This window comes from Anopheles coluzzii, chromosome 2 (genome assembly GCF_943734685.1).
Source record: "Anopheles coluzzii chromosome 2, AcolN3, whole genome shotgun sequence".
Taxonomy (NCBI): domain Eukaryota; kingdom Metazoa; phylum Arthropoda; class Insecta; order Diptera; family Culicidae; genus Anopheles; species Anopheles coluzzii.
In genome coordinates this window covers 95,177,340-95,201,939 of record NC_064670.1, presented here as the reverse complement: position 1 = coordinate 95,201,939, position 24,600 = coordinate 95,177,340, and the positions used below count along the sequence as shown (strand labels likewise).

The window sequence follows — 24,600 nt, the reverse complement described above, 5'->3', positions numbered from 1 at the left end:
ATTTGAAAGTAGAGCAGGCTAGCACTCCCCCTTGATGGAATGATGATGGGACAAGGATGGAACACATACCCTGAGATCAGTGGGCACCACCACTGATCGTATGGAACGAGACATCCATGTTAGCGGCATCCATAGCGGCTACTATGCTCTTGCAACTCGCGCCCTCGATCACGCCTTGCAGGACGTTATGGGAAATTGCCAAACGTTCGGTGATAAGGTGGTGCTGCTATGTGGTGACTTCTGACAGATACCAACGTCTAGGTTCTGCAGCAGTGTATCCGGCAGAGCATACTGTGGGGCAAATTTAGGGTATTGCGTTTGCGGGCAAAAATGCGTGTGCAGACAGCCCAGACTGTTCAAGATGCTGAAGAGCGGAAAGAGTTCGCAGAATTGCTGCTCCTCATCGGCGAGAGTTATATATGCCAGCAATGTGAATTTCGATGAATAAATTATTTATTCCAAGAGGTACACCATCCTCAATTTAATTTATAGAATTTTAAATAATAGAAAATTAAGAAATCATAGTTGTGTATTATTGCAATGTATGTTGTAAATACTATAAGTATACAAAACTAATCAAAAGCATACAAAAAGTGCAATTCTCATATGTTCCATAATAAACGTTGCGTAGCCCTGTAACCGGGCCATTTTAACTAGTTTTATTATAAATTTAACATTACTGTACATAATTTATCCTTTCCTTAATCTCTTCTTGCAAACGTCCTTTCTGGTTTCTTCTCGGCTGAAACACCACATGGTACGGTTTCGCCGATAGAGTGATTCCTGGCTTCAGCGTCAACGACGGTGCCATACTCGTGCCATCCTCCGACGCTTCGTCCGTTCCCACCAGACAGAACCGCTTCATCACACCCATGAAGAACGTAAACAGACACGAGCGTGCCAATGTTTCCCCCAGACATCGTCGCTTGCCCTGTCCAAACGGCAGCAGCCGTTCCGTGTTGACGATCTGCCGCTGCTCGTTCAGGAACCGTTCCGGTCGAAACACTTCCGGATCGCCCCAATGCTCCGGATCCATGTGCACGTTGCGCAGTCCCATCAGCACGGTTGTGTCCTTCGGTACTCGATACCCACCCAGCGTACAGTCAGCAACTGCTCGTCTTGGTCCATTCACTGGAGCGATGCTAAAGTAACGTTGGACCTCGAGCAGGAATGCCTCAACGTACGGCAACTTCAAACGATCGTCATAATGAGGGATGGCGTTGGGCTCCAGCTGACTATCAATCTCCCGATGCACCTTTTCCTGCACTTCCGGATGAACGATCATCATCATGAGCGCGAGATCAAGCGTGGCACTCGTCGTCTGTCCACCGGCGATGAAGATATCCAGGATGATCATCGTCAGCTGCACCTCGGTGAAATTGCTGCCATTGTTGGAGGTTCCTTCCCGGTCGCGCATTTCCTTGATGTACGCATAGATCAGATCGTCCACCGCCCTGTCCTCGGTAAAGTCTCCCTTATGCTCCTCGATCGTGGGATAGAAGAACTCGGTCAGCTGCTTGTTGAAATGACGTACCAGATTGTAGCCGCTCCATTCCGGGGCGATGAAACGCAGCCAGGGCAGCTGGTTTAAGGTTCCACCGGCCATGTCGAACACTTTCGAGCGTTCCTGCAGTAACTCGAGCAGTCGCTGCAATCGATCATCTTCTCGGGCCACTCGAGAGCCAGTCACGATCGTCCACAGCACGTTGATGACGCTGAGCGCGAGGATCGATCCTGGCCAGAGCGGTTGCTCCGCACGGGTGTCCAGCACGTCCAACAGTTCGGTCAGCTCGGATTGGATCTGTTCGTGCATTGCCTGTCGTCCGTAGCCCACCTGGCGGAGGTGTCGTGTGACGAAGCTTCGCTGCTCGTTCCAGAACGATCCATCCGTACAGGTGATGCCCAATCTGCGGAAGTACAGAAGATATCCTGTGTTAACTAACAGTCCAAACGCAATTTCAAACGATCAGTGCAACACACCTTGTTCCCAATGTACGCAACCGAATGAAGAAATTGTCCGGCCGACCCTGGAACGCTTCGTTGCACAGAATGTCCTTCACTTCATCGTATCCCAGGCCCACCACCACACGCTCACGGCCCAGCTTCAAGCCTATCACGCTGCTCTGGTACGATTCCGACAGCTTATCGAACACGTTCGCCAACAGTCCGCCATGCTGGGAGGCCATCCTGCGGATCAGTGGTGTATTGCCCACGATTGGCAACCATCTCGGACCTTGCGGGGGAAAAATGAAGAGATTAAATCGCTCCAAAAAGGTAATTTGGGTCAAATAGTCTTACCCGGAGGATAGTTTGCTAGACGCCATAGTTCCTTCACGAGAAATGCTACCAGCAAAATCAGCGCCAATGCTGCCAACGTTAGTGTGATCATTGTGAGGATCGTTCTGGATGCTCTTTCAAAGGACTGGCGTTGCTTGTTCAGGATGCACTTGAGCTCTGATGTGAAGGCAAGGACCTGCGGGTGTTTAAATATAGACACCATCTTTGTTCTCAAAATGCAGTTCGTGCACCGTTTGGGTTCGATGACCGTTCGGAGGGTGATGCGTGCCGATCGCATCGTCACGCAATGTGCTTCCTGCCTCAATGTGTGAAGCAGCAGTGCAAGATTGTCTCTAAATTCTACTTCATCACTGTTTTGCTTTACACTACACGCCGAGTCTTTCCGGTTCTGTTGAAAATCTACAAGATAAAAGCTATATCCACAAGAAATCCATCACGTCTTTGATTTCTTATTAACGTACTTTTTAAAACTTAATTGCACACCAACAAACTAGGCAATAGGGCTGCTTAAAGCAAAGCTTATCATTGCATGATTGGCACCGGGCTTTCATAAAAAAAAACAATTTTAATCTAATTTAATGTTCTTCTTCTCGATGTGCGTTTTCAGATGCTCCATCAGCCCGGTCTGGCAGTAGAATGCTTGAAAGCACACGTGACAAATGTACGGTCGTTCACCTAAAATAAAGCCACAATTACTACCAATTCCATAAACTCCTTCCCATAACTTACCCGTATGGACACGAATGTGCCGCTGCAGATGATGCACATCGACGAAGCTTTTCGCACAGTGATCGCACGTCAGCGGCCGCTCCTCCGTGTGCAGCCGGGCGTGGTTGCGCAGATTGGACGTGCTGTTGAAGCGCTTCCCGCACTTATCACACACGTACGGCTTTTCGCCCGTGTGCACACGCAAATGCTTCTTCAGGTTGCACTCCTGGTTGAAGCTTTTCGAGCAGACGGTACACTGGAACAGGCCCTGCGGTCCGTGCACACGCATATGCGACTTGAGGTGTGCCTCGCAGTAGAATCGCTTTTTGCACTGCTTGCACGCGTACGGTTTCTCGCCGAGATGCTTCCGTATGTGGTAGCGGAGATTGTTGGCCTGCACGAACGTCCGGTCGCAGTGTGGGCAGGGATGCTGCGATTCGATCAGATGCTGCCGCATGTGTTCCGCCATATACTTCACCTGCTTGCCGCACACTTCGCACTGCTTTGGGCTTTTTGACGTTGCTCCCCGGGCGGTACGTTTTGGGCGTCCACGTTTGCGGGGCTCTTCCTCGGAGTTGGTGTGCTCATCCACTTCCTCATCCAGAGCGGATTCTTCCTCCTCCCCCTCCTCGTGGTCAAGTGCTTCATCGTCATCGAGATCTGAATCAAGATCGGTGAATTTGGAATTGTCCTCGTCCTGGGAAGAGGAACGCTCTTTTTCTGATGACGGTCGTTCGCCCAAATGATCCGCTTCATTTTCGCAAGAGCTTCCCTCGTCCAAGGAAGTTTTTTCTTCGCGTAAGCTACTAGAACTCTTTCGAGGTTTCTTAGGTTCAACCTTTAGTTTCGGTCGACCTGGCCGTCGTGCAGCTCTGCTTCGAACTGGCTCGTCGCTGGCTTTCCGTCTTCCTCTACGTTTGACAATTTTCGTCACGTAAATACATGCTGGTTCTTCCGAATCATCTTCAGATTTGACTAAAATATTGTGTACAAATTAGTTCATTTCAAAGGAAATTCATTCCCTCGTTTTACTCACCATCATCACCCATCGGATCGGAAATGTCGCCTACATTCAGCGGATCATAGTCGAGCGGTTCCGGGTCCAGATCGGTCTTGATCACGTACTCTATCACCTTTGGCGGTGCATTCTCATCGAACGCATCGATCCGTCGATGGCAGTGCTCACAGACTGGGGAAATCAAGCCACAAACCGGTGTCACCTGTGGACGATTGGTGGAGCAGTTCAGTAAACATTCATTCAATCTTTGTACACCAACAAATTACCTCCACCCGGGTGCATTTGTAGATTTTGTTCAGCATGGCAGTGTCGTCCGCTTTGCAAAAAATCGATTCCATCGGCCCCTCGGTTTCGCCACAAATTTTGCAACACTGTTCCTTCTTCACGAAGGGGCTGAAATGGTAAGTAAAGAGTAAGACCACCATTCACTGGAAGGAACATTACATTTCTTACCTATCGAAATCAATCTCATTGCTGGTGGTCATCGGGAATGGTGTTTAAAATCGTGTAAAATAAAAAGTACGAAAATCGGATGCGATTGTAAACAACAAAACAAGCTTCGCGTGCGAAAACACAACAAACCCAGCCGGGTGAGTTTGACGTTTCTCCTGCACAAGGTGTACAGAGTCAGCGTAGTGGTTTGGGCAAATATCTGAAATTAATTTTATACCTCGATTAATTGCTACAAATCTTAAAGAAAATACAAAATTAGATAGTAATAGTGCATTTTGTCAAGAAAATATCAACTTTAAATAGCATTTATTCCTGTTTTGCTACGAACTTTTGATTGCACCGACTGGCACATCTCAATATGAGCTCTGTTGACCTTGACACATCTTGCCCATTCGGCGTTTCGTGTTCGTGTCGGTTCGTTGCGCGGGAAGCATGCAGCGTGATTTGAAAATCATCCGTTATTTGTGAAGGTGTTTGGAAGGTTAAAAGAGAAAAGCTTGAATGATTAGGACGTAAGCGTATTTGGGCCGGTTCCGTAATGCAGTCGTCATGACTCAACAACATGCCCGTCATGAGTTCGAGTCTCTAATGGACCGTGCTCGTTATACGTAGGACTGACGGTTCTGGTATGAATACACCAACGAGTCAAATTCCAAGCCTATTAGTGGCTTAAGGTTAAAAAAGGTCTTCTTGAATATAAATTTCGTTTGTTTAAATGCAACAATGGATATTACGATACCAAAATACGACAATATTGAGATATTTTTGAAATACTTTGCTTTATAAAAGCTTTTATTCGTTTTACAGCGTTAGATAACATAATTCTCAGTGACCTGTACTTAGTTTCATATTCATTTTATTAAATTCCCACGTAGCCAAACACACACACAGACACTATCTACCTACACACCCGTTCTGCCAGCCTCAGTGTGTACGGTACCGGTGACAACGTAATACCATCGACAGCGTTCAGCGATGGCAGCTCCTTCCCTTCACATTCAATTTCAAACCGGTGCATAATCGCGCTAAAGAACAGAAAAACGGCCGGTTTGGCCAGTGATTCGCCAAGACAGCGGCGCCGACCCGCCCCGAACGGTATGAACAGATCGTGCTGCATCACCCGGTCACCCTGCACGCTGAGGAACCGTTCCGGCCGGAACACGTCCGGATCGATCCAATAGTCCGCATCCATCTGGAGCGAGTAGAGCAGTGGCATCACGATGGCATCCTTCGGTATCCGGTACCCGCACAGTTCCACCTCCTCCATCGCTCGGTGGACAAGCCCGCCCGGTACGACGGTCGCTATGCGTTCTACCTCTAGGATGACGGCCTCCGTGTATGGCAGCAAGGGTCTATCGTTAGCCGTCGGTAACCGATCCGGTCCAATGACAGTGTCGAGCTCCTGCTGCACTTTCCGCATCACGTCCGGGTGGTGCAACATGTACAGAAAGGCAAACCCTAGCACGCTGCTCATCGTTTCAACGCTGGCCTGAAACAGATCCAAGCAAAGGCTGACGAGCTGCGATTCGGTAAACGATTCGTGACGCTCGGTTCGGGACATCTCCACCAGGAAGGCCGAGATGAGACTATCGCGCCTACTGGGACAGTGTGGATTCTTTCGAATAGTTTCAATAGTTTCCTGCCAATAGAGAGAGAGAGGGAGAGAAAAAGAATATTAAGTGATGGAGACTTTGTAAGCATAGGACATCCAACCGTACCTTCAAAAATCCCCAAAGTGGCTTAAGCAGCCGTAACATCGGTCCATACCCAGAGCTCTCCGGACAAACGTACCGCAGCCAAGGGAACCGGTTCAACGTTCCACCCGACACATCGATCACGTGAAACGTCCGATGGACGGTATCCGCTAACCAGCCCAACCGTTCATTCTCCAGCTCAAACCTCTGCCCCGCCAGCAAAACCCACAGCACGTTCAGCAGCGCCACATCCATCGAACCACTCATCGGGAAAGTTTCTCCCTTCACCGCCCGCCGATGGAAGTTTTCCACCAGCTCCTGCACTTCCCGCTCGATCACACGCACAAAGTCGTTCCGGCCCATGCCGAGCTGTTTCATCGTGCGCACGGCAAACTTGCGCTGCACCTCCCAGTGTGGACCATCCGTTAGCGCTACGCCGAGCCGCTGGCCGAACGAACGCATGCGGAAAAAGTACCCATCGGGACGGCCGTCGAACTGATCTTTCGCGTACATGGCACGGATCGCTTCACGGCCCGACACGACGATGATACGATCCTGACCGAAGCGCACTCCAACGATTGGACCGTACTGGTGGCAGAGTTTGGACCACATTAGATGGAAGTAGTGGAGGGATCGGACAAGCTTCAGCATCACCAAACCACTGCCGATGAACGGGAGCCAGTAGGGGCCTAAAGGAGAGAAAGATGAATGGATTTGGGATACTGAAGCACTGTAATGTAGTCTCACCTGGGGGGAATCTTTTCGGCTTCCGGGCATCCCAACAGCAGTACAACAGCGACAACAGCACGATCACGATCAGTGCACCGTTCCACATGATGGGGGTCTGTACTGGCCCCCGGTCCCGAACACTAAACTGACCTTTCCAACACACACCAACCGGGTCCAACGGGAAGAACCACGTGACTGAGACCAGATACTGGCCATGCCGAGCGCTTTATACCGCCCGAGAGTCGGGATTTCCAGACTGTCCATCCATCCGGATGGGTTAAACAGTGCAACCGTTTTGTCATGTAAATCTCCTGGAACGAAGCTGAAAACTCCGATAAAGAACCCCAACTCCCCCTTTCGCTCAAACGGAAGAAAAAGGAATCTATTTTTACGCGAACATTACCTAATCTAAACAATCGGTTACAATCTTGCGCCTGCCTCACTTGCAACGGATGAAGTCCAAAGGAGCATGGAACATTGGTGTCCATTAAGTTTTTTTTGGGCAGCTAGGTTTTGTCGTTGTTTGGTTGTTCCTATTTTGGAAACCATCTGGTGATGGTGATCTACTGGAGTAGATGCAGCGGATCACAGAGCTTGACCCAGGTTCCGGACGCCACGGCTGAAGCTGGAGCCACCGCGTTCTACAAACAAATCACTCACGTGTGCAACAAGACAAACAACAAACGGGCGTTTTTAGCTTGTTTGGCTTTCAATAGGTGTGTGTGTTTGAAGGTGAGTGAGTGTGAGATCTCGCGCGAACGAGAAAGACGCCAACGGTCGCATAAAGAACTGATCAAGATCAAGAGCCGTTTTCAATAGTTGGAATGGGTTCGTGATGTAATGTTCATTTTCATTCACAAAAACGAATAGAAGCCGGTCGTTTTGAGCTGAGAATTTAGTAGGATCAATTACAAAGTGCTGATACTAAGAAGTAGACACTCAAATACTGAAAATAACACGCTCTAAACAAGGAAGCATATTGCGTGACGATGCGATCGGCACGCATCACCCTCCGAAACGGTCATCGAACCCAAACGGTACACGAACCCAAGTGGCACTGCAGTTTGAGAACAAAGATGGTGTCTATATTTAAACACCCGCAGGTCCTTACCTTCACATCAGAACTCAAGTGCATCCTGTACAAGCAACGCTAGTCCTTTGGAAGAGCATCCAGAACGATCCTCACAATGATCACACTAACGTTGGCAGCATTGGCGCTGATTTTGCTGGTAGCATTTCTCGTGAAGGAACTATGGCGTCCAGCAAACTATCCTCCGGGTAAGACTATTTGATCGAAATTTCCCTTTTGGAGCGATTTAATCTATTTCCATCTTTTCCCCCCGCAAGGTCCGAGATGGTTGCCGATCGTGGGGAATACATCACTGATACGCAGGATGGCCTCCCAGCATGGCGGACTGTTGGCGAACGTGTTCGATAAGCTGTCGGAATCGTACCAGAGCAGTGTGATAGGCTTGAAGCTGGGCCGTGAGCGTGTGGTGGTGGACCTGGGATACGCTGAAGTGAAGGACATTCTCTGCAACGAAGCGTTCCAGGGTCGACCGGACAATTTCTTCATTCGGTTGCGTACATTGGGAACAAGGTGTGTTGCACTGATCGTTTGAAATTGCGTTTGGGCTGTTAGCTAACACAGGATATCCTCTGTACTTCCGCAGATTGGGCATCACCTGTACGGATGGATCGTTCTGGAACGAGCAGCGAAGCTTCGTCACACGACACCTCCGCCAGGTGGGCTACGGACGGCAGGCGATGCACGAACAGATCCAAACCGAGCTGACCGAACTGCTGGACGTGTTGGACAGCCGTGCGGAGCAACCGCTCTGGCCAGGATCGATCCTCGCGCTCAGCGTCATCAACGTGCTGTGGACGATCGTGACTGGCTCTCGAGTGGCCCGAGAAGATGATCGATTGCAGCGACTGCTCGAGTTGCTTCAGGAACGCTCAAAAGTATTCGACATGGCCGGTGGAACCTTAAACCAGCTGCCCTGGTTGCGTTTCATCGCCCCGGAATGGAGCGGCTACAATCTGGTACGTCGTTTCAACAAGCAGCTGACCGAGTTCTTCTATCCCACGATCGAGGAGCACAAAGGAGACTTTAGCGAGGACAAAGCAGTGGACGATCTGATCTATGCGTACATCAAGGAAATGCGGGACCGGGAAGGAACCTCCAACAATGGCAACAACTTCACTGAGGTGCAGCTGACGATGATCATCCTGGATATATTCATCGCCGGTGGACAGACGACGAGTGCCACGCTTGATCTCGCGCTCATGATGATGATCGTTCATCCGGAAGTGCAGGACAAGGTGCATCGGGAGATTGATAGTCAGCTGGAGCCCAACGCCATCCCTCATTATGACGATCAGCTGAAGTTGCCGTATGTTGAGGCATTCCTGCTGGAAGTCCAACGTTACTTTAGCATCGTTCCGGTGAATGGACCAAGACGAGCAGTCGTTGACTGTACACTGGGCGGGTATCGAGTACCAAAGGACACGACCGTGCTGATGGGACTGCGCAACGTGCACATGGATCCGGAGCATTGGGGCGATCCGGAAGTGTTTCGACCGGAACGGTTCCTGGACGAGCAGCGGCAGATCGTCAACACGGAACGGTTGCTGCCGTTTGGACAGGGCAAGCGACGGTGTCTGGGGGAAACGTTGGCACGCTCGTGTCTGTTTACGTTCTTCGTGGGTGTGATGAAGCGTTTCTGTCTGGTGGGGACGGACGAAGGGTCGGAGGATGGCACGAGTATGGCACCGTCGTTGACGCTGAAGCCAGGAATCACTCTATCGGCGAAACCGTACCATGTGGTGTTTCAGCCGAGAAAGCGAACGTAGTTGGAAGATTGAGCTGTACATTTCCAGCTGTCCCATAATTCAACAAGCCATCCACTACAACCCTGACTAATCCGTCCTCTCTTGATATGATAAGTCGCGCGATGGTTCTGCCGGACTATGAGGGATGAAATGGACATTTGTACAGTACATATACGCTACCAAAATTGTTGACTTCTACATAGTATTTTTGTGAATTTCTACTGTTTATTTATAACAAGATAAGAAATAAAAGGCAGGTGTTATGATAGTCTACTTATGAGATAAAAAAAATTAATAGAGTCTTTTCAACATTGTAGGAGAAATAACGGAAATTTCCCCTGAATCAATGGAATGATACCAGGCCCTGATGTTCAGTAAATCTTGGACAGACTCTCCCTTCATAATGTACGTCTGCTGCAATGGCTAACGGAACAGTCAACCGTAACAAACAGGTGTCGTATAGCGCAGCAAATGTTCGTCGCAGATCTCTTAACGGGGAATAGGAATTGCCCAAAACCTACTCCTACGACTAGGTATCCATGATCCAACAACAGCCCCATTATGTGCGCATCAAATGGTGAACGTTACTTGCCGTAGAACAAACTATGACTCAGATGACCCTTTTATTTCTTTAAACAGATCATTAAACGAAGTCTATCAACCTTTTGATTTCAATGTGACACTAAAGTCTTTTAAAGACCGCCTATAAGAGCTAGACTACTGTAAAATGTATCTAACATAAATAAAGTTAAGTTACCCTAAGAACATTAATCCGTACTTTATTCCATTGGTTAAAGATTTAATAAATAAATATATGCTGTAGCTGTAAGAACCCGCCCATTACCCACCGTGCGGACAGCAGGCAACAAACGAACACGAACCGATCGGATCCGCTCGCTTCCGAAGTGCGCCAGACGGGCCTAAAGCCCGTCAGTCCGTCAAGTGCTCTCGAGAAGTGCGGTTCGTTGGTGAAGCAGTCCGAAACAGTGACAGACAGACAGCCACTGAGTGGCTGAATTGCGTCAACTTTTGCAACACACCGTCCGGAAGTTGAATTGATCGTCGCCAAACGGTCGCGTGTGCTAGTGTGCAGTGCAACAGAGCATAGAACGTCAATTGAAACCCCTTAAACATCTCACTAGAGTGAACAAAGGAATCAGTAATCGATGTGTGTGTGTATGTGTGTCGTCACCCGGTTGTGCATTAGAATCAATTAATAGTCAACGGCACCCGGATCCGTGTGGGCTGATCTCGCAGGCGTAACGTTATGCAACGTCGTGTCTAAAGCCGTACCGAAATCAGCTGTGCCGCGCGGTCCGATACAGAGAATGTTCGCCATCCTTCTCGGCCTAACGGTGGCCCTGTTGTGCGCTTATCTCATCAATGAATTTCGTCGACCAGCCAACTATCCGCCGGGTAAGCCAATTGGGCCGCTCTTCGATAGCAGGAACGCGTGAACGCGTGGTCGGGTTGACTTCCGCCATATCGCAGGCACACGGCTCGGCAGACCAACAATCGCTAATCGATCATCACTGCGTGCTGTTGATGGCAGCTTGTTAGACACGAGCCGCACACGAGCCGTCGCAACCGAGACGAATATTGATAAGAGGGAGCCGATTGCGTGAGAATAGTTTCGTTGTCTTATCAGAGACCCCCGTTCCCAGCAACGCACGAAAAGGGAACTCGAATGCGATTGCGTTTGTGCGAGCATGTGGTTACTGCTCCTCCTCTTCCGGAGTCGTATGCGTCTGCACATTCAATTATTTATAGATAAGGGTGAGAAGGAGAGCGTAACACAAACACATACCGCACATACCGTGCGGGTATAGGATTGCATGCTCACAAAACAGCTCCGAAAACAGCTGATACAGCAGTGGGTAAGGAGCGGATCGGAACGGGCTCGGATGCATTAGAACGTGCGCAACAGTATGCTCGTGATGCAGGAAAGCCAAGTTGTTGATGTAGTTCTTCAACAATATTTTGCATTAAAGCCATGTGCTCGTATTTGAAAGTCAATTGATATTGTTTGTCAGTGAGATCTCGTTAATCGATCGAGTATTGTGGTGCTGATCGGATGATTTTGTTGTCTTCAAAGATGATGAAATTGAATTCCCTTTGGCTCAAATTTGGCCTGGTTTGATTCCTTTTTGAACATTTTTGTTATTAAAAAGAGTCTTAATTGTAGACCAAGCAACAAGTAAGTTGTGATATTACGGAACCAACACTTACTTGTGGTGCTGTCTTTAGCTGGATAAATTTGCTGGAAACGCCTGTGCTAGAATACAATAGAACCCGAAGCGAGTGAAGCTGTTACTCAAGTGAATAAACTCGATTTCATTCGAAAATGTCCCTGCATTTTCCCAGAAATAAATATCCATCAATCCAGATACCGTGAAACATAACATACCTGTCATGGGTTCAAACTCCGTATCCACTGTGCCCCTCATGCGTAGAAGTGACTGGAGTGAGTCCCTGATCGTCAAATCCAATAGCGATAAAAGGCAGACTTAGTCCAATAACGCTTGATGCGCCTAATTAGAAGAAGAAACATCTCTTAAAACTCTACATAATCTTTGTACAGCGTCCTAGTTTTTCTTTCATAAATATTTGTCTCTTAAAACGGTTTACGATCATGGTCTGCTACCTTCAATATGCACTAGCACTCTAGCACTCTACGTCTGCCAATGCGTTATCCACACTATCTTACCACCGCAAAATCTGGGACTACTACGTCCCATGTATCTAACTTGTGTTTCTATGCGCATATTATGGCCAGTCCATCGGGTCCCAGCGAGCTTGATACACTACACGACAGTGAGATCATTGTCGAGCAACTCGTACAACTCGTCGTTGTATTTCACACCCTGCTAAGTATCTACTTCCACACCCTGCTAAGTATCTACTTCTCAATCGTAGATAACAGGGATTTTGCCAGAATTTGGACAGTGTTCATGTCTCCATGAGAGTCCTGATACTGTAATGGTACGATACAGTCCTAGCTTCTTCCGTTACGATAGAGAACCTGAGGTTAACTGGTTTCTCAAGCTATAGCATAACCGGCTGGTAGCCAGCATCTTTGTGAACATCTTTGATGCGGTGATAAACGAAATCTTGGACAACTTTAAATTTGAAGACAATTATCCGTACGTCTGCCGCACGCAGGACATGCTCGTCAGTTTGGTTTTTCTTGAGTTTATCTGTAATGTGAGATCCTAAGTTTCAGTTACATTGGAGCGTGGTAGTTTGGTATATTGGTATCGTCTATATTGGTAATTTGATCCAGGATCCTCTTTGATTTCGATAAGCATTGTCTATTTGTTAATTTTCGGAACCGATGCGCTTAACTTTTATACGCGCCTGAAGCACCTATACAGTCAATTACATATAAGAAGCAAATTATTGTTCCATATTCATTGTTCATGTTCTTTTCACGCTCTCTCCACCAGGTCCACCATGGCTGCCCATAGTCGGCAACACACCGTACATACGCAAGCTCGCCCGTCAGTACGGTGGACAGCATAAGGTGTTCGAGCTGCTCGGCAAAACCTACCGCAGCGATGTGATCGGCCTGAAGCTGGGTCGCGAGTACGTGGTCGTGGCGCTCAACTACCCCGCCGTGAACGAGGTACACCGGAACGATGTCTTTACCGGGCGGCCCGATAACTTCTTCATTCGCTTGCGAACGATGGGTACACGGTAAGTTTCGTTGCTATCAAAAGATGAGCAGACACTGATTCCACCAATTCTAACTTCCAGACTCGGCGTTACCTGCACGGACGGTGCGTTCTGGGCGGAGCATCGTAACTTTGTAACGCGCCACCTCCGGCAGGTCGGGTACGGCCGGCAACCGATGCAGGTGCAGATCCAGAACGAGCTGAACGAGCTGATCGATGTGATCCGCGAGCGCCATCAGCAGCCGATCTGGCCCGGCAGCATCCTCTCAATCAGTGTCATCAACGTGCTGTGGACGTTCGTGACCGGGACGCGCATACCACGCGAGGACGATCGACTCCAGCGCCTGCTCCGGCTGCTACAGGACCGCTCGAAAGCGTTCGACATGTCGGGCGGTGTGTTGTGCCAGCTGCCCTGGCTGCGGTTCATTGCGCCCGAATGGAGCGGGTACAATCTGTTGCGCCGATTCAACCTGGAGCTGAACGAGTTCTTTGCTCCGACCATTGCCGCCCATCATGCCAACTTTAGCGAGGATAAAGCAAACGACGACCTGATCTACGGCTACATCAAGGAGATGCGCGATCGCCAGGACGATCCACAGTCCACCTTTACCGATCTGCAGCTGACGATGATCATACTGGACATCTTTATTGCCGGCGGCCAAACGACCAGCACCACACTGGACCTAGCGCTCATGATGATGCTCGTTCGGCCGGACATTCAGGCACGCGTGCGACAGGAAATCGATACCACGCTGCGATCCGTCGAGCTGCCGCAGCAAACCGACCGCTCGCAGCTACCGTACACGGACGCGTTTCTACTCGAGGTGCAGCGCTTCTTTCACATTGTGCCGGTGAGTGGACCGCGCCGTACGCTAGCAGACTGCAGCCTCGGAGGCTACCGGGTGCCGAAGGACACGACCGTATTGATCGGTCTGCGTACGGTGCACATGGACCGGGACTATTGGGGCGATCCGGAGGTGTTCCGGCCGGAACGGTTCTTGGAAAGTGAACGGGACACAGCAGGCAAGCCCCATCTACACACGGATCGGTTAATGTTTTTCGGCATCGGTAAGCGGCGCTGTTTGGGTGAGGTGCTGGCTAGGGCGTGCTTGTTTACGTTTTTCGTCGGAGTAATGCAAAAGTTTGAACTACTTACACCGGAAGGTGGTAATCGTGAGATGGAACCGTCGATTGTGTTGCGGCCAGGCATAACGCTGTCGCCCAAACCGTACGAGGTAGTGTTTCGTCCGCGATGAGATGGTCTTGGAGGGGTGCTCGAGGGATAGTAGGATAGTGGTGGCTTTTGTTTTTGGAATAGGAAAGTGTGCAAGTCCTTCATTTTAATTCTAAGCAACAACAATCATCCAGTCATGGACCCATCAGCCATCGAACCAGGGAAGATAGCTCCAATCGTCTTTAAGTGCTGCCGTAACTCACTGCTTGTCAATGTGTCGATACAGTAATGAAAATTTAGAGTGCCATACTTTGAAAGTATCAATAAAGTTATTAAAACAACAACAAAATAATCACTCCTATTTCATACATTAATCACTCAATTTTGAATGTTAATTCAATGAGTCTAATATTTTAAATCAATTGCATACTGTTTGGCGTTATTCAAAGACAAGTGGAGAGTTTTTAAAGTCATTTGCATACTTTTGGGCGTTCTTCCCCAAAGTTCCGAATAGTGATGGCAACAATTCGGAGTCGACTCCATTCCGACAATTTCGGAACTGACTCCAGAAAGCAGGCCCAGTTATCATTATCCGGAGTCGTTCGGAATCATCTGGAGCCCTCCGGAATCGCCCAAAGTCATGCAGAGTCGGAGTCGTCCGGAGTCGGCCTTCTAAGCAAAGGTCTGTATACGAAGTACACGCGCAAAATAAAAGACAAAAAACACAGCGAAACGAAATTCCTGATCACAAGCACATGGCTCCAGACGGCTCCGATTGACTCCGAACGACTCTGGACGACTCCGAACGACTCTAGACGACTCCGAATGACTTCAACTCCGGACGACTCCCGTCAACTCTGGACGACTCCAGACGACTCCGATCGACTCAGACCCGGACGACTACGGACGACTCTGATTCCAAGCACAACCAGTGGTTTCCATTTTGCCGGAGTCGGCGTCAGGCTACCAATATTTGGAGCCGGATCGAAGTGTGGAGTGGGTGCGCTTGATAGAGCAATCTGAGTTCCGAAATCAGATTCTATTGGAATATTCAAAATAGTAGAAGTGTAATACACATTTGTCTTAACGAAATCTAACAAACATACAGGGTGTGCGGGCTAAATTTGACACCTGGCCTTTGGGGTTATATTTCAGGGTTGAGTTGACGTATCGAAATGATTGATATGTCATTCGATTGCTAAAAGTTGTGCGAACAAGTGTAAAAAATGTCTAGCTCCGTAAATATGTGGAACCCGTCCGAATTGTACAAAGTTAAAGCGGAGCTGGAATTCGAATAAAAAATGCGGCAAACATGGTAAGCTAAACTTTGTAGAATTTTTTTTTAAATATTTAACATAAATTTGATAAAAATTCCTTCCCTACTTCCTCAGAAACTGTCAAATTTATCTCGAACACCCTGTATATGTTAACGCAACCAAGCTAAATTTTTCTTGTCTACTCCGAATAACAACAAAAGCCTAGAGCGCCTGAATGTATGCAGGATGTGTATGAGATGTAGGCCGTACAATTTCCATCACATTAGAAAGTTGCAGATATTTAGGCGTCAAGCGTTCAAAACCATCGTATTTGCAGGAATCTTTTATCATTTTTCAAAACCGAATTATTGCTTCTTTCATTCTTTCCAACCCGAAATTAAACCGACACTGTATGCAAATTACTTTGTACATTCTTTTATGTTTGCTTTCCTCTATGTTTACTTTCATAACCTCATTTAAACACCCATCACAGTGCACCGTAGGAATCAGTATCCGTTATTAACGCTAGCTTACCGCTATATTTACTCAGCTTCCTCCAGCCTGCTGTACTAATTCGGCCCTTATAGGGTAGCATCTCTCGTCCTTTTACTCCATCTCCCTCTCCCTCCTTCGCTCGCTCTCTAGCTCTAACGCAGCTGCAAGCAGTTTGTACATTGGACGCCTCCGCCCAGGGCAGAAGCATTTCCGTTTTCCTATTCAACGTTGATTTGGTAACTTTCTCACATGCACAAGTGCCATACAATCACGTCGGTGAAGACGCCCTACGGCAATGGCCAGGGCAGGCCGGAAAAATCGACCGGACCACCGAGACCGGCATCCGCTTCCAGCAGGCTCATGATGACGGCCATCGCTGCCTCATCGTTTCCGTCCGTGCTGCTGGCTTGCGTTTGCGATACATCTGGAAGTAGTATGGCGGTTTGGAAAGGCGTTGAGTACGATGTGTCCGAACACTCCCCCCCTTTTCTTTTTCGCTAAACTCACCATGTTCTGGGCTGATGATGGCGTTCGTCTGCACGTGGCTATAGCCGGGCAGGGTTCCGTTGATGCGCGTCGTCACTGTCGGCGGCACGACGGCCATCGAGGAAGGCGACACGCCGGTCGAGGTGACCATGCTGTGTTCGCCGGAAGTGATTGCATCGTTCGAATGGTTCGCCTCGGACAGTGCGGAGCTGAAGGCAGGTTGTAGGGTTGGTTCGTTCGGATTGGGACTACTCTCTGGAAGGGGTTAGAAACAAAAACAGAAAATGTATCAAATGCATTTTAATAATTATGTTTTAATATGTATTATTGCACATCATTGGCAAATTTCAACCACATTATTGTGCTCGATCTGTACTAAATTTCAATTAGCCATTTTAGATTTAGCACACCAAGATTCAAACGGTATTGCCCAAGTTGACATCGCTGCAAGTCGTGCAACATTAATTACATGAGGAATAACACGAGTGAATGGAGTTTTAGGACATTCATACGCTTACTAATATTACGAACATACTTCATTGTCCTTACCTGACGAAGAGTCTCCCACTCGTCGCTGATGGTCCAGCACCTGTTCCGCAATCTGGCGGCCAATTTTGCTCGCCTCCACGTGCGAATTGATCATGCGCTGAATTTCACGTCCATTCGCTAAATAAAGTTTAGGAAAAAGCAGATAAATGTACCATCAAAATCGGTTTCTTCAACGACGCCCAACGCACACTTACTGTGATTGAAGAACTCATACCCAACGCCCGGCTGGCCGGGTGCACCCGAACCCGGCTCACCCGTACCATCGCCGAGCTCACCCATCCCGTACCCGCCGGCCCGTGACGTCCCGCCATCGCCCAGCTCCGCCAAGATCACATTATTCTTCGCGATCAGATACTCGATCTCCTTCGTCCACGGATTGCGGAACGATTTCCACTCGCTCTGCAGCCGCACAAAGCCCGTCTCTTTCGTGCGCAACCGATAGACGGAGGTGGTGACGCACTGCGTCCCCTGCAGGGCAGCCTTGTGGGATTCGGCCAGCGCCGGTATGTCCTCGTGGTGGTAGTACTCGTACATGCTCGTGCCGAGCAGCTCCTGAGGCAGAAATCCCAGCACCAGCGTGGCCCGCTGATCCACAAACAGAAACTTCCCGTCCATCGCGTGGCGCGAGATGAACTGAACGTTGCGCAGGTTCGGGATGGTGTTTCGATTCAGCTGCTTCCCGTTGCTCCCATTGCTCGGTGTTGCCGAAGGATTACCGTTGCTGGAGGACCCTGTTGCACCACTGCCCGCACCCGACCCGGGGCCCGTGGCGACGTTACTTCCATTCCGCGACCTTCCACCATTTGCGCCGCTGGGTGTGTGCAGTCCGTTCGACGATAGGCTGCAGCTTTGGCTAAGGTTGGGTTGTACGCGGCCCACCGCCACCAGGCAGGACAGATTGCACGAATCGCCCTCACCGTCAGTTTCGTTCTCCTCCAGCCCGATCTTGGCCGGGGCCCACGATTTCAGGTACCCGGTGCACTGTATCACGGAATACTTCTTGTCTACGAACGAAGAATGGTGAAACGTGAGCGACTCTTTCGCGAGGAGATGTCGCAGTTGTTGGGAAGACACTCACCAGAATTGACCTGCTTTTTGCGCCGATGGCACACGTTGTTCACGCTGGACACACTGTTCGGTTGGTCGGCTTCCTCCTTCACCTGCACGTTCGCTTTGCACTTCATCCGGCAGAAGAAGGAACGGCGAGCGCCGGGACAGAGCCGCGTTACACCCTGAGGGACATCCGTCTTTACCGGCAGCATTGCTGTTGGAGGGTTTAGTAGAGGTTTAGCTTGGATCTACTCAACTTTGGCACTTTGGGACTTTAGGTGACTTACTTTTGGCATCGATCAGACGTTCCCGCGGGCTTAAATCCGATGATGAGAGTTGCTCCTTCACTTTCGCGACGTCTTTCGGGTGCAGAATGTCGAACCAACTCTGCCCAAGAAGATCACCCTGGGAAATTAACATCGAAAACTATTAGTATGTCTCCTGCCAGCACATCCTTCAAGCAATCTTCTCACCTGCGAGTAGTTCAGTATGTGCGATACGGACTCCGACACGTACAGTATTCTTCCCCGATCGCACCCGACCACAAACAGGAACCCTTCGGCCGCTTGCAATATCAGCATCTTCAGCTCCTGATCGGACAGAAAGGCCGGCTTGTAGTGGCCCTCGGTGTAGGAGTGCACCGCACCCCGGATCGTTTTCAGATGCTGCACCGCCATCCGCAGCACGGTGAGCTTGTCCAGCTTGCGGGACATCGCATGGCACATCGGTATCATCGCGGACAGCTCCGTGATGTAGGTGTTCATTTTGTCCCGCCGCCGTTTCTCGATCTCGCTGTGGTTTTGCCTGGTAAAGTTTGGAGTTTGAAAGCATAGAAAGCATTGGGTAGAGTTGAGAAGAGTGCTAAAAATAGGGTAAAAGATCACAGGTCTCACTTTTTGCTCTCGTCGGCCGTTCTGACGGATTTTGAATCATCACAGGTGTCATCTTCAATGTCGCTCGTGTCACTGCAATAGAGAGAAGAGATGGACAGGGAAAACAGAAGAAAGAAGAAACAATTTAGTATGGGATGAGCGAGTATTAAGGTTATATACTATCTTCAGACCACGGCAAACTTTGACAACAGGGTTTGAAGTTGCTCAAAATCTATTTTACACTCATGAGATATCGCTACCTATGGGATATTGCATATTCTTCAGGAAATACATATTTCGGAGTTTCTTCTAATAATCACTCCAACAGATATTATGTAGCTCTTTAAACTCTCTTCTTCTTTTAATTTGTGAAAAAGGGTTTGAGTAATCATATTCAGAGGATTACTTTCTCTCGTCTCTTGAAGTCTCAGACTATCTAGAGTCATATATATGCTCTTTAAACTCTATATTTTAAACGACATCTTTTGATTAACTCTTTTGACGCAACCCATGTTTTGAGTGATGTACCCAAGGGGCGGTCTCGTGGTACAGTCGTCAACTCGAGCGACTCAATAATATACCCGTACTGGGTTCAAGCCCAGAATGGACCGCCCCCCCGTAGCAAGGATTGACTATCTGACTGCGTGGAAATGAATTAAGTCTCGAAAGCCTATATAGGCCGACATGTCCGTGTAGGACGTTACGCCAAATAGAAGATGTTTTGAGTTGGTTATAACAGACTTGAATTATACTATTCAGACTAACTCAGAATTTCCGTTAGCCTATTTGGGGATTCTTAGGCAGAATATGCATTACCATGCTGTACAATATCTGATAACCTTTGCACCGTTACACCTGCAAAAGCCAGACATAGATCTATTCCCCATCTCGCCGACCTTGCTTTTTTACTGTTTCCCAAATAAGTTTGAATCAATAGTATTGATTACAATGATACGTCCAACTTGTAGCATAGGCATGGAACAACGTAATTTTCATTACTATTATTGTAGGTTAAAAGAAAACATAAAGAAATGAACTAGCAAATGGTGGTAGTATCATCCGATCCGACTCAGAAGGACTCCCTGGGCCAAAATCAAAACGAAGACGATTTTGAATACAATGACATATTTAATAATCCCTAGCCGATCTCGTGGTGCACTCGTCAACACATACTACTTAACAACAGGCCCATCATGGGTCGTCAAGTCACGAATGGACCGTATCTCCCATACGGGATACTGAGTATCCTGCTATGCTCAATAAGACAGTGCTCAATAAGACACTGAAAACGCCAAGCCAAGGAATCCTTCATACGCCTGTGTGCCTAAGCGCACAGAAATATCTGCGAAGCTCATTACGCCAAAGAAGAACAACACTACGCTAACACGCTGGAATTAGACGACTTCAAAGGTTCCGTAGGTAATCAGACGGCAAATCAGATCCAAAAACAGTTCCCGAACCGTATGTCGTTTACTTTTAAGCATTGTTATACATCAATTTTGGAAGAAACGTGGATCGTTTTGCGCGATAAATCATTACCACGACGAGCGCCAAATATAGCTAACATTACCCTAACACAATACTTATGTTGAAAGTACACACTGATGTTTGAGTTTGCAGTGTTTAAATTTATCCTGCTTGTTGGAACAGCAACATATTCCTTATGCCATGTGACTCATTTCCTTCGAACTACGAAGCACACAACCCAGCACAACACACACACACAACAAAGGGATCTCAATCACGTGATGTGTAGGGTACGAAAATAAATGCAAACCTTTAATAATGCAATGTGCGTTTATGTTAAAATTAAATAAAGACAATTCAAATCGTTGCTCCAATTTACAAACACCTGTCGGTGTACGATGGAAATTCCCCCACGTCAAGGGCGGAATCGATCAGGACGCCACGTCAAATGATTCGTTCGGTTTGATTTTTCCATTCTCCCTCCACCCCGCGCACTGGGAAGTGGCACGGGAGCGCGAAAAACTCACTCACCTATAAGACGCTACACCACAAAAAAACGTATCGCACGACCGCGCGAATCCTTACGAGTGTTCGGGGCCCTGTTTGGTACCGTGCGACAGCGTAAATTACATTACGTCAGCAGGCACAGCAAAGACAAAACCAGGAAAAAGGCCACTCACACCATCAAGACTAGCTGAAGGTAAAAAAAAACACTCACAGTGATGTTTTACTACTTCCGTGGCTTCCTTCATCAACCTGATGCCTGAGTCTGCCGGCTTTCGCTGTGCGTTTCTTGAACTCCTGCGCGCGAGAGGTTTCCGTGAAAAATTAACACCCTTACCGGTCCGAAAAAGTTTCGCCTGGCCCCTGTGCCCTTTGCCGTCCCCCTCGTTTGCTGTTTGCCGGGCGTGATAAGCACGGTTTACATAATCATTAAATTAACCCACCATCCATATAGCTCCATATCGATGGCATCATAAACGGGGTAAGAAAACCAACCACCACTAGAAGCAGGAAAGGGAGATTGTGTAATGACTGCTGCTGCTGCTGCTGCTGCTGCTCGGAAGACTTCTAGGTTTCCATAGCAGTACAAAGATCTTACCGTGCGGACAATATCGCTCTTTAGTGGCAGACGTAGCCTGCGGTGCGGTCAGAGGGAATCCTTTACATTTGGCACCTTTCTTGGTCGGGCTAAATTAACATCAAACGGTCGCTTGAATTCACAAAACCTTTACAAACGTCACTCAAGGGGGAACTCGCTTTCTTGTGGAAAACTTTATGTCCAGAACTTTTCTGTTGCATTTTCTTTCCCCCTCCCAACCTAAAGGGGACCTAAGTTTGATGATGCACATTCGTACGACTTCCCATCTTTGTGCCGGAAGAGTTCCGGAGCAGGGCTCGATCTCTCGAGGGTGTTGGGAACGGCGTACAGGCTTCAGCAAGAGGCTCGGCTGACGCGCACAGAGCTTTTTGGGTTTCGGCAAAAGGTTACCGTGAATGCATTCTTACACAACACTACGGAGAGGTAACTTACTTGAAGGAAAACTTTCGCTTCCGCGCTCCGCCGGACGCGTGCTGGTGGTCATGGTGCGAGTGTCCGTGGTCGGCTAGGTGCAGCAGATGGTTGCCGCTACCGGCGGCCGAGAGGGTGCTGAGATTGCTCACCGCAGACATTGTGCCGGCCAGCGACGGATCCACCAGGAGGGACGCATCCGGGCCACCAGTCATGTGCTCGGTCGGCACCGCACTGGCACTATGGTGGAGGAGAAGGAGAAGATGAGGTATGAGGAAATTGGCAAAATAATGTTAAAGATATGTAACAATTTCTCAAGTCTTGGAATGATCAACACAAATTAAAATTGATAATATTAACAGTGATATTAACAATCATTAACAAAAAATGTCAAACGATAGCACAAAGGGAGGAAATACATTCAAATAGGCAATAAACGAAAATGTTATCAAAAAATAACAGTTTATTAGGAGATTTTTTAAACAAATTGTATTCTCATCTAATAACAATCAGTATGTTCAAGCCTTTTTTCCTAGTTCCATGTGTGTTTGGGCGTTATCAAAAGTACAATAATAAGCTTGCTACATAATCTATACAATCATGATTTTCTATTAGAATAAAGGTAGTAATACTAGATGAAAGATAGACACGATTAGCGCCCCATGTTAAAACGATTTTATTTCCAAAAATTTGTATCGGCATTTTGTATCGAGATATTTGAAGATATCTGTCCATCTCTAATAAATATTATCATAAAATAAAATAACCATCATAAAAGATTATAATCATCATTAAAGATAATAAAAATTATACATGCAGTCATTCCCCGAGTTACGCGAATAATGCGCTTCGGAGACATTCGCGGATCACGGATTTTTGCGTATGTCAAATATCACGTTTTACAGCCAAAATATACTTGATTAATAATGGGTCTTATATTGATTTTAGTTCATTTATGTAATATATGTGATTTATTTATTTAATGCAATTCGTGTAGAAAATTAGGTTATTTATGTACTTTTATAGGACTTTAAATTTAACAATTGATGGAGAAAATTGCATGATTTGAGATCTGAACTGTCAAAAAAAAAACTCACGTAGCTCGAATTCGCGTGTAGCGTAGCTCGGAGAAAGACTGTACACACTGTTCAACTGATTAACCATCCATTTACTGCTCATTAATGTTAGTTAATTATTGAATTAAAATCCAAATAGTAGACATAAGATATCAAGATTGCAATTATATCTATTTTAATGTATTTCATTTAAAAATGAGACAATTTCCATGAAGTAACATTCGAATATCAACGTTCATTCAATAATGCGTTTTAAGCCAAAACACATTTCAAAAAAGTATCAATGTTGATGAAATATAGTGTTTTTTTTTCTTTTTAACCGAGGGATAAACCTTCATTATCACCGTAGCCGGCAATAAAGCTTACAGTGTGTGCAAATTAATCCGGTGAAAATTCCCCCGTACACAAAGGAACTACCAGTCGGATCACCCGCGAGGGTATTACTTCAACTGGGAAATATAGTGAATAAAAGCACTAAATGATGCTATTAATAAAGTTTGTATCTGCAAAAAATAACACACATGCTATCGAAACAGTACTGGTACTAGGATTACCCAAGTAAACTGTTTTCTCCAGTCATCGAAAATAAAATAGTAGGCATTTGAAGAGATTGCCTTCAGTTTCTTCAACGAATTCTTCTTCATCATCTCTTGTAGGTCATTGTTCTCCATAAAACACCATCTGAACAGGAAATTCCGTTCGAAGCCTTTAAAATATAGCCAAATTCTTTGTTTGTTTGAAAAAATCGCCATGGACAACAGATAATAGCAAATATAATTGCAAGTGAGTGTATGTTAAGGTATGTTATGTCTCTCTAGTAAAGTCGGTACAATTTGCTTGAGAAACCGCTTAGCTCGGAAACTGATTCTATGTGCCTTCGGTTGTTATTACCAATCGCTTTAATTAAGTAACATCCACTTTAACCATTTTTTATGAAAAAAAAAATATTAAAACTATTGCTAGCTTTTTCCTACTTTTCTAGAAGCTCTATAAGCACTGAACAAAATATAACTAAAACAAACTTGAACGTTGCTCATTATTAGCCTCTTTTTTTTACCAAAGGGAATCGGATGAAGTTATCCACATTAGCACCGATGCGTACTTCCATAAAACATCTTCCCTGACTATCTTTAACTTAAACCATTTTAGAAAATGCAACTTTCTATCCTTTTTGCGTGCCGCTAGCTCTAGCAACAACAATCACACGCCTTCAATGCATGCCACAGAACAACAGCAACAACAACAACAGATGG

General features: G+C 47.2%; 5 protein-coding genes across 11 annotated transcripts in view; 2 read left to right on the top strand and 3 right to left on the bottom strand.

Annotated features, from left to right (window-relative positions):
* Positions 1-605: 605 nt before the first annotated feature.
* LOC120961379 (uncharacterized) lies at positions 606-7,325 on the bottom strand. The gene is made up of 9 exons (XM_049611161.1): positions 6,919-7,325; positions 6,196-6,860; positions 5,380-6,116; positions 4,291-4,417; positions 4,043-4,226; positions 3,028-3,981; positions 2,299-2,730; positions 1,981-2,233; positions 606-1,907 (listed from the first exon to the last, which is right to left on the bottom strand). The coding sequence occupies exons 1-9, from the start codon at positions 7,004-7,006 to the stop codon at positions 677-679; spliced, it is 4,671 nt and encodes a 1,556-aa protein (XP_049467118.1). The 5' UTR covers positions 7,007-7,325; the 3' UTR covers positions 606-676.
* Positions 2,729-4,604, bottom strand: LOC125906790 (zinc finger protein 37-like). Its single transcript, XM_049607237.1, has 5 exons — positions 4,478-4,604; positions 4,291-4,417; positions 4,043-4,226; positions 3,028-3,981; positions 2,729-2,973 (listed from the first exon to the last, which is right to left on the bottom strand). Exons 1-5 carry the CDS (start codon positions 4,507-4,509, stop codon positions 2,864-2,866), a joined length of 1,407 nt encoding a protein of 468 aa, XP_049463194.1. The 5' UTR covers positions 4,510-4,604; the 3' UTR covers positions 2,729-2,863.
* A 135-nt stretch (positions 7,326-7,460) lies between the features above and the next one.
* Positions 7,461-9,921, top strand: LOC120951940 (probable cytochrome P450 305a1). Its single transcript, XM_040370963.2, has 3 exons — positions 7,461-8,178; positions 8,248-8,500; positions 8,574-9,921. The coding sequence occupies exons 1-3, from the start codon at positions 8,088-8,090 to the stop codon at positions 9,754-9,756; spliced, it is 1,527 nt and encodes a 508-aa protein (XP_040226897.2). The 5' UTR covers positions 7,461-8,087; the 3' UTR covers positions 9,757-9,921.
* A 749-nt stretch (positions 9,922-10,670) lies between these two features.
* On the top strand, positions 10,671-14,935 carry LOC120951426 (probable cytochrome P450 305a1). Its single transcript, XM_040370132.2, has 3 exons — positions 10,671-11,151; positions 13,182-13,431; positions 13,492-14,935. Exons 1-3 carry the CDS (start codon positions 11,064-11,066, stop codon positions 14,663-14,665), a joined length of 1,512 nt encoding a protein of 503 aa, XP_040226066.2. The 5' UTR covers positions 10,671-11,063; the 3' UTR covers positions 14,666-14,935.
* A 1,323-nt stretch (positions 14,936-16,258) lies between these two features.
* Positions 16,259-24,600, bottom strand: part of LOC120948843 (protein cycle) — a 31,371-nt gene continuing 23,029 nt past the window's right edge. For all 7 annotated transcript variants that reach the window (XM_040365612.2, XM_040365611.2, XM_049607233.1 and 4 more), the window contains 9 exons: positions 22,293-22,511; positions 19,313-19,384; positions 18,893-19,223; positions 18,707-18,824; positions 18,448-18,633; positions 17,564-18,373; positions 17,370-17,486; positions 16,842-17,075; positions 16,259-16,758 (listed from right to left, as the gene is read on the bottom strand). In XM_040365612.2, coding sequence (XP_040221546.2) covers positions 16,622-16,758; positions 16,842-17,075; positions 17,370-17,486; positions 17,564-18,373; positions 18,448-18,633; positions 18,707-18,824; positions 18,893-19,223; positions 19,313-19,384; positions 22,293-22,486 — 2,199 coding nt within the window. In that variant the 5' untranslated portion in view covers positions 22,487-22,511 and the 3' untranslated portion in view covers positions 16,259-16,621. The remainder of the gene's footprint in view (positions 16,759-16,841; positions 17,076-17,369; positions 17,487-17,563; positions 18,374-18,447; positions 18,634-18,706; positions 18,825-18,892; positions 19,224-19,312; positions 19,385-22,292; positions 22,512-24,600) is intronic.

Excerpts from the sequence above, each read along its gene's own strand:
- LOC120951426 (XM_040370132.2), top strand. The coding sequence starts at position 11,064 with ATGTTCGCCATCCTTCTCGGCCTAACGGTGGCCCTGTTGTGCGCTTAT. Across the intron at positions 11,152-13,181 it reads ACCAGCCAACTATCCGCCGG|GTCCACCATGGCTGCCCATA; the intron begins GTAAGCCAATTG and ends TCTCTCCACCAG. Across the intron at positions 13,432-13,491 it reads TTGCGAACGATGGGTACACG|ACTCGGCGTTACCTGCACGG; the intron begins GTAAGTTTCGTT and ends TCTAACTTCCAG.
- LOC125906790 (XM_049607237.1), bottom strand. The coding sequence starts at position 4,509 with ATGACCACCAGCAATGAGATTGATTTCGATAG. Across the intron at positions 4,418-4,477 it reads AATGAGATTGATTTCGATAG|CCCCTTCGTGAAGAAGGAAC; the intron begins GTAAGAAATGTA and ends TTACCATTTCAG. Across the intron at positions 4,227-4,290 it reads ACAAATGCACCCGGGTGGAG|GTGACACCGGTTTGTGGCTT; the intron begins GTAATTTGTTGG and ends AATCGTCCACAG.
- LOC120961379 (XM_049611161.1), bottom strand. The coding sequence starts at position 7,006 with ATGTGGAACGGTGCACTGATCGTGATCGTGCTGTTGTCGCTGTTGTAC. Across the intron at positions 4,227-4,290 it reads ACAAATGCACCCGGGTGGAG|GTGACACCGGTTTGTGGCTT; the intron begins GTAATTTGTTGG and ends AATCGTCCACAG. Across the intron at positions 2,234-2,298 it reads TCTAGCAAACTATCCTCCGG|GTCCGAGATGGTTGCCAATC; the intron begins GTAAGACTATTT and ends TTCCCCCGCAAG.
- LOC120951940 (XM_040370963.2), top strand. The coding sequence starts at position 8,088 with ATGATCACACTAACGTTGGCAGCATTGGCGCTGATTTTGCTGGTAGCA. Across the intron at positions 8,179-8,247 it reads TCCAGCAAACTATCCTCCGG|GTCCGAGATGGTTGCCGATC; the intron begins GTAAGACTATTT and ends TCCCCCCGCAAG. Across the intron at positions 8,501-8,573 it reads TTGCGTACATTGGGAACAAG|ATTGGGCATCACCTGTACGG; the intron begins GTGTGTTGCACT and ends GTACTTCCGCAG.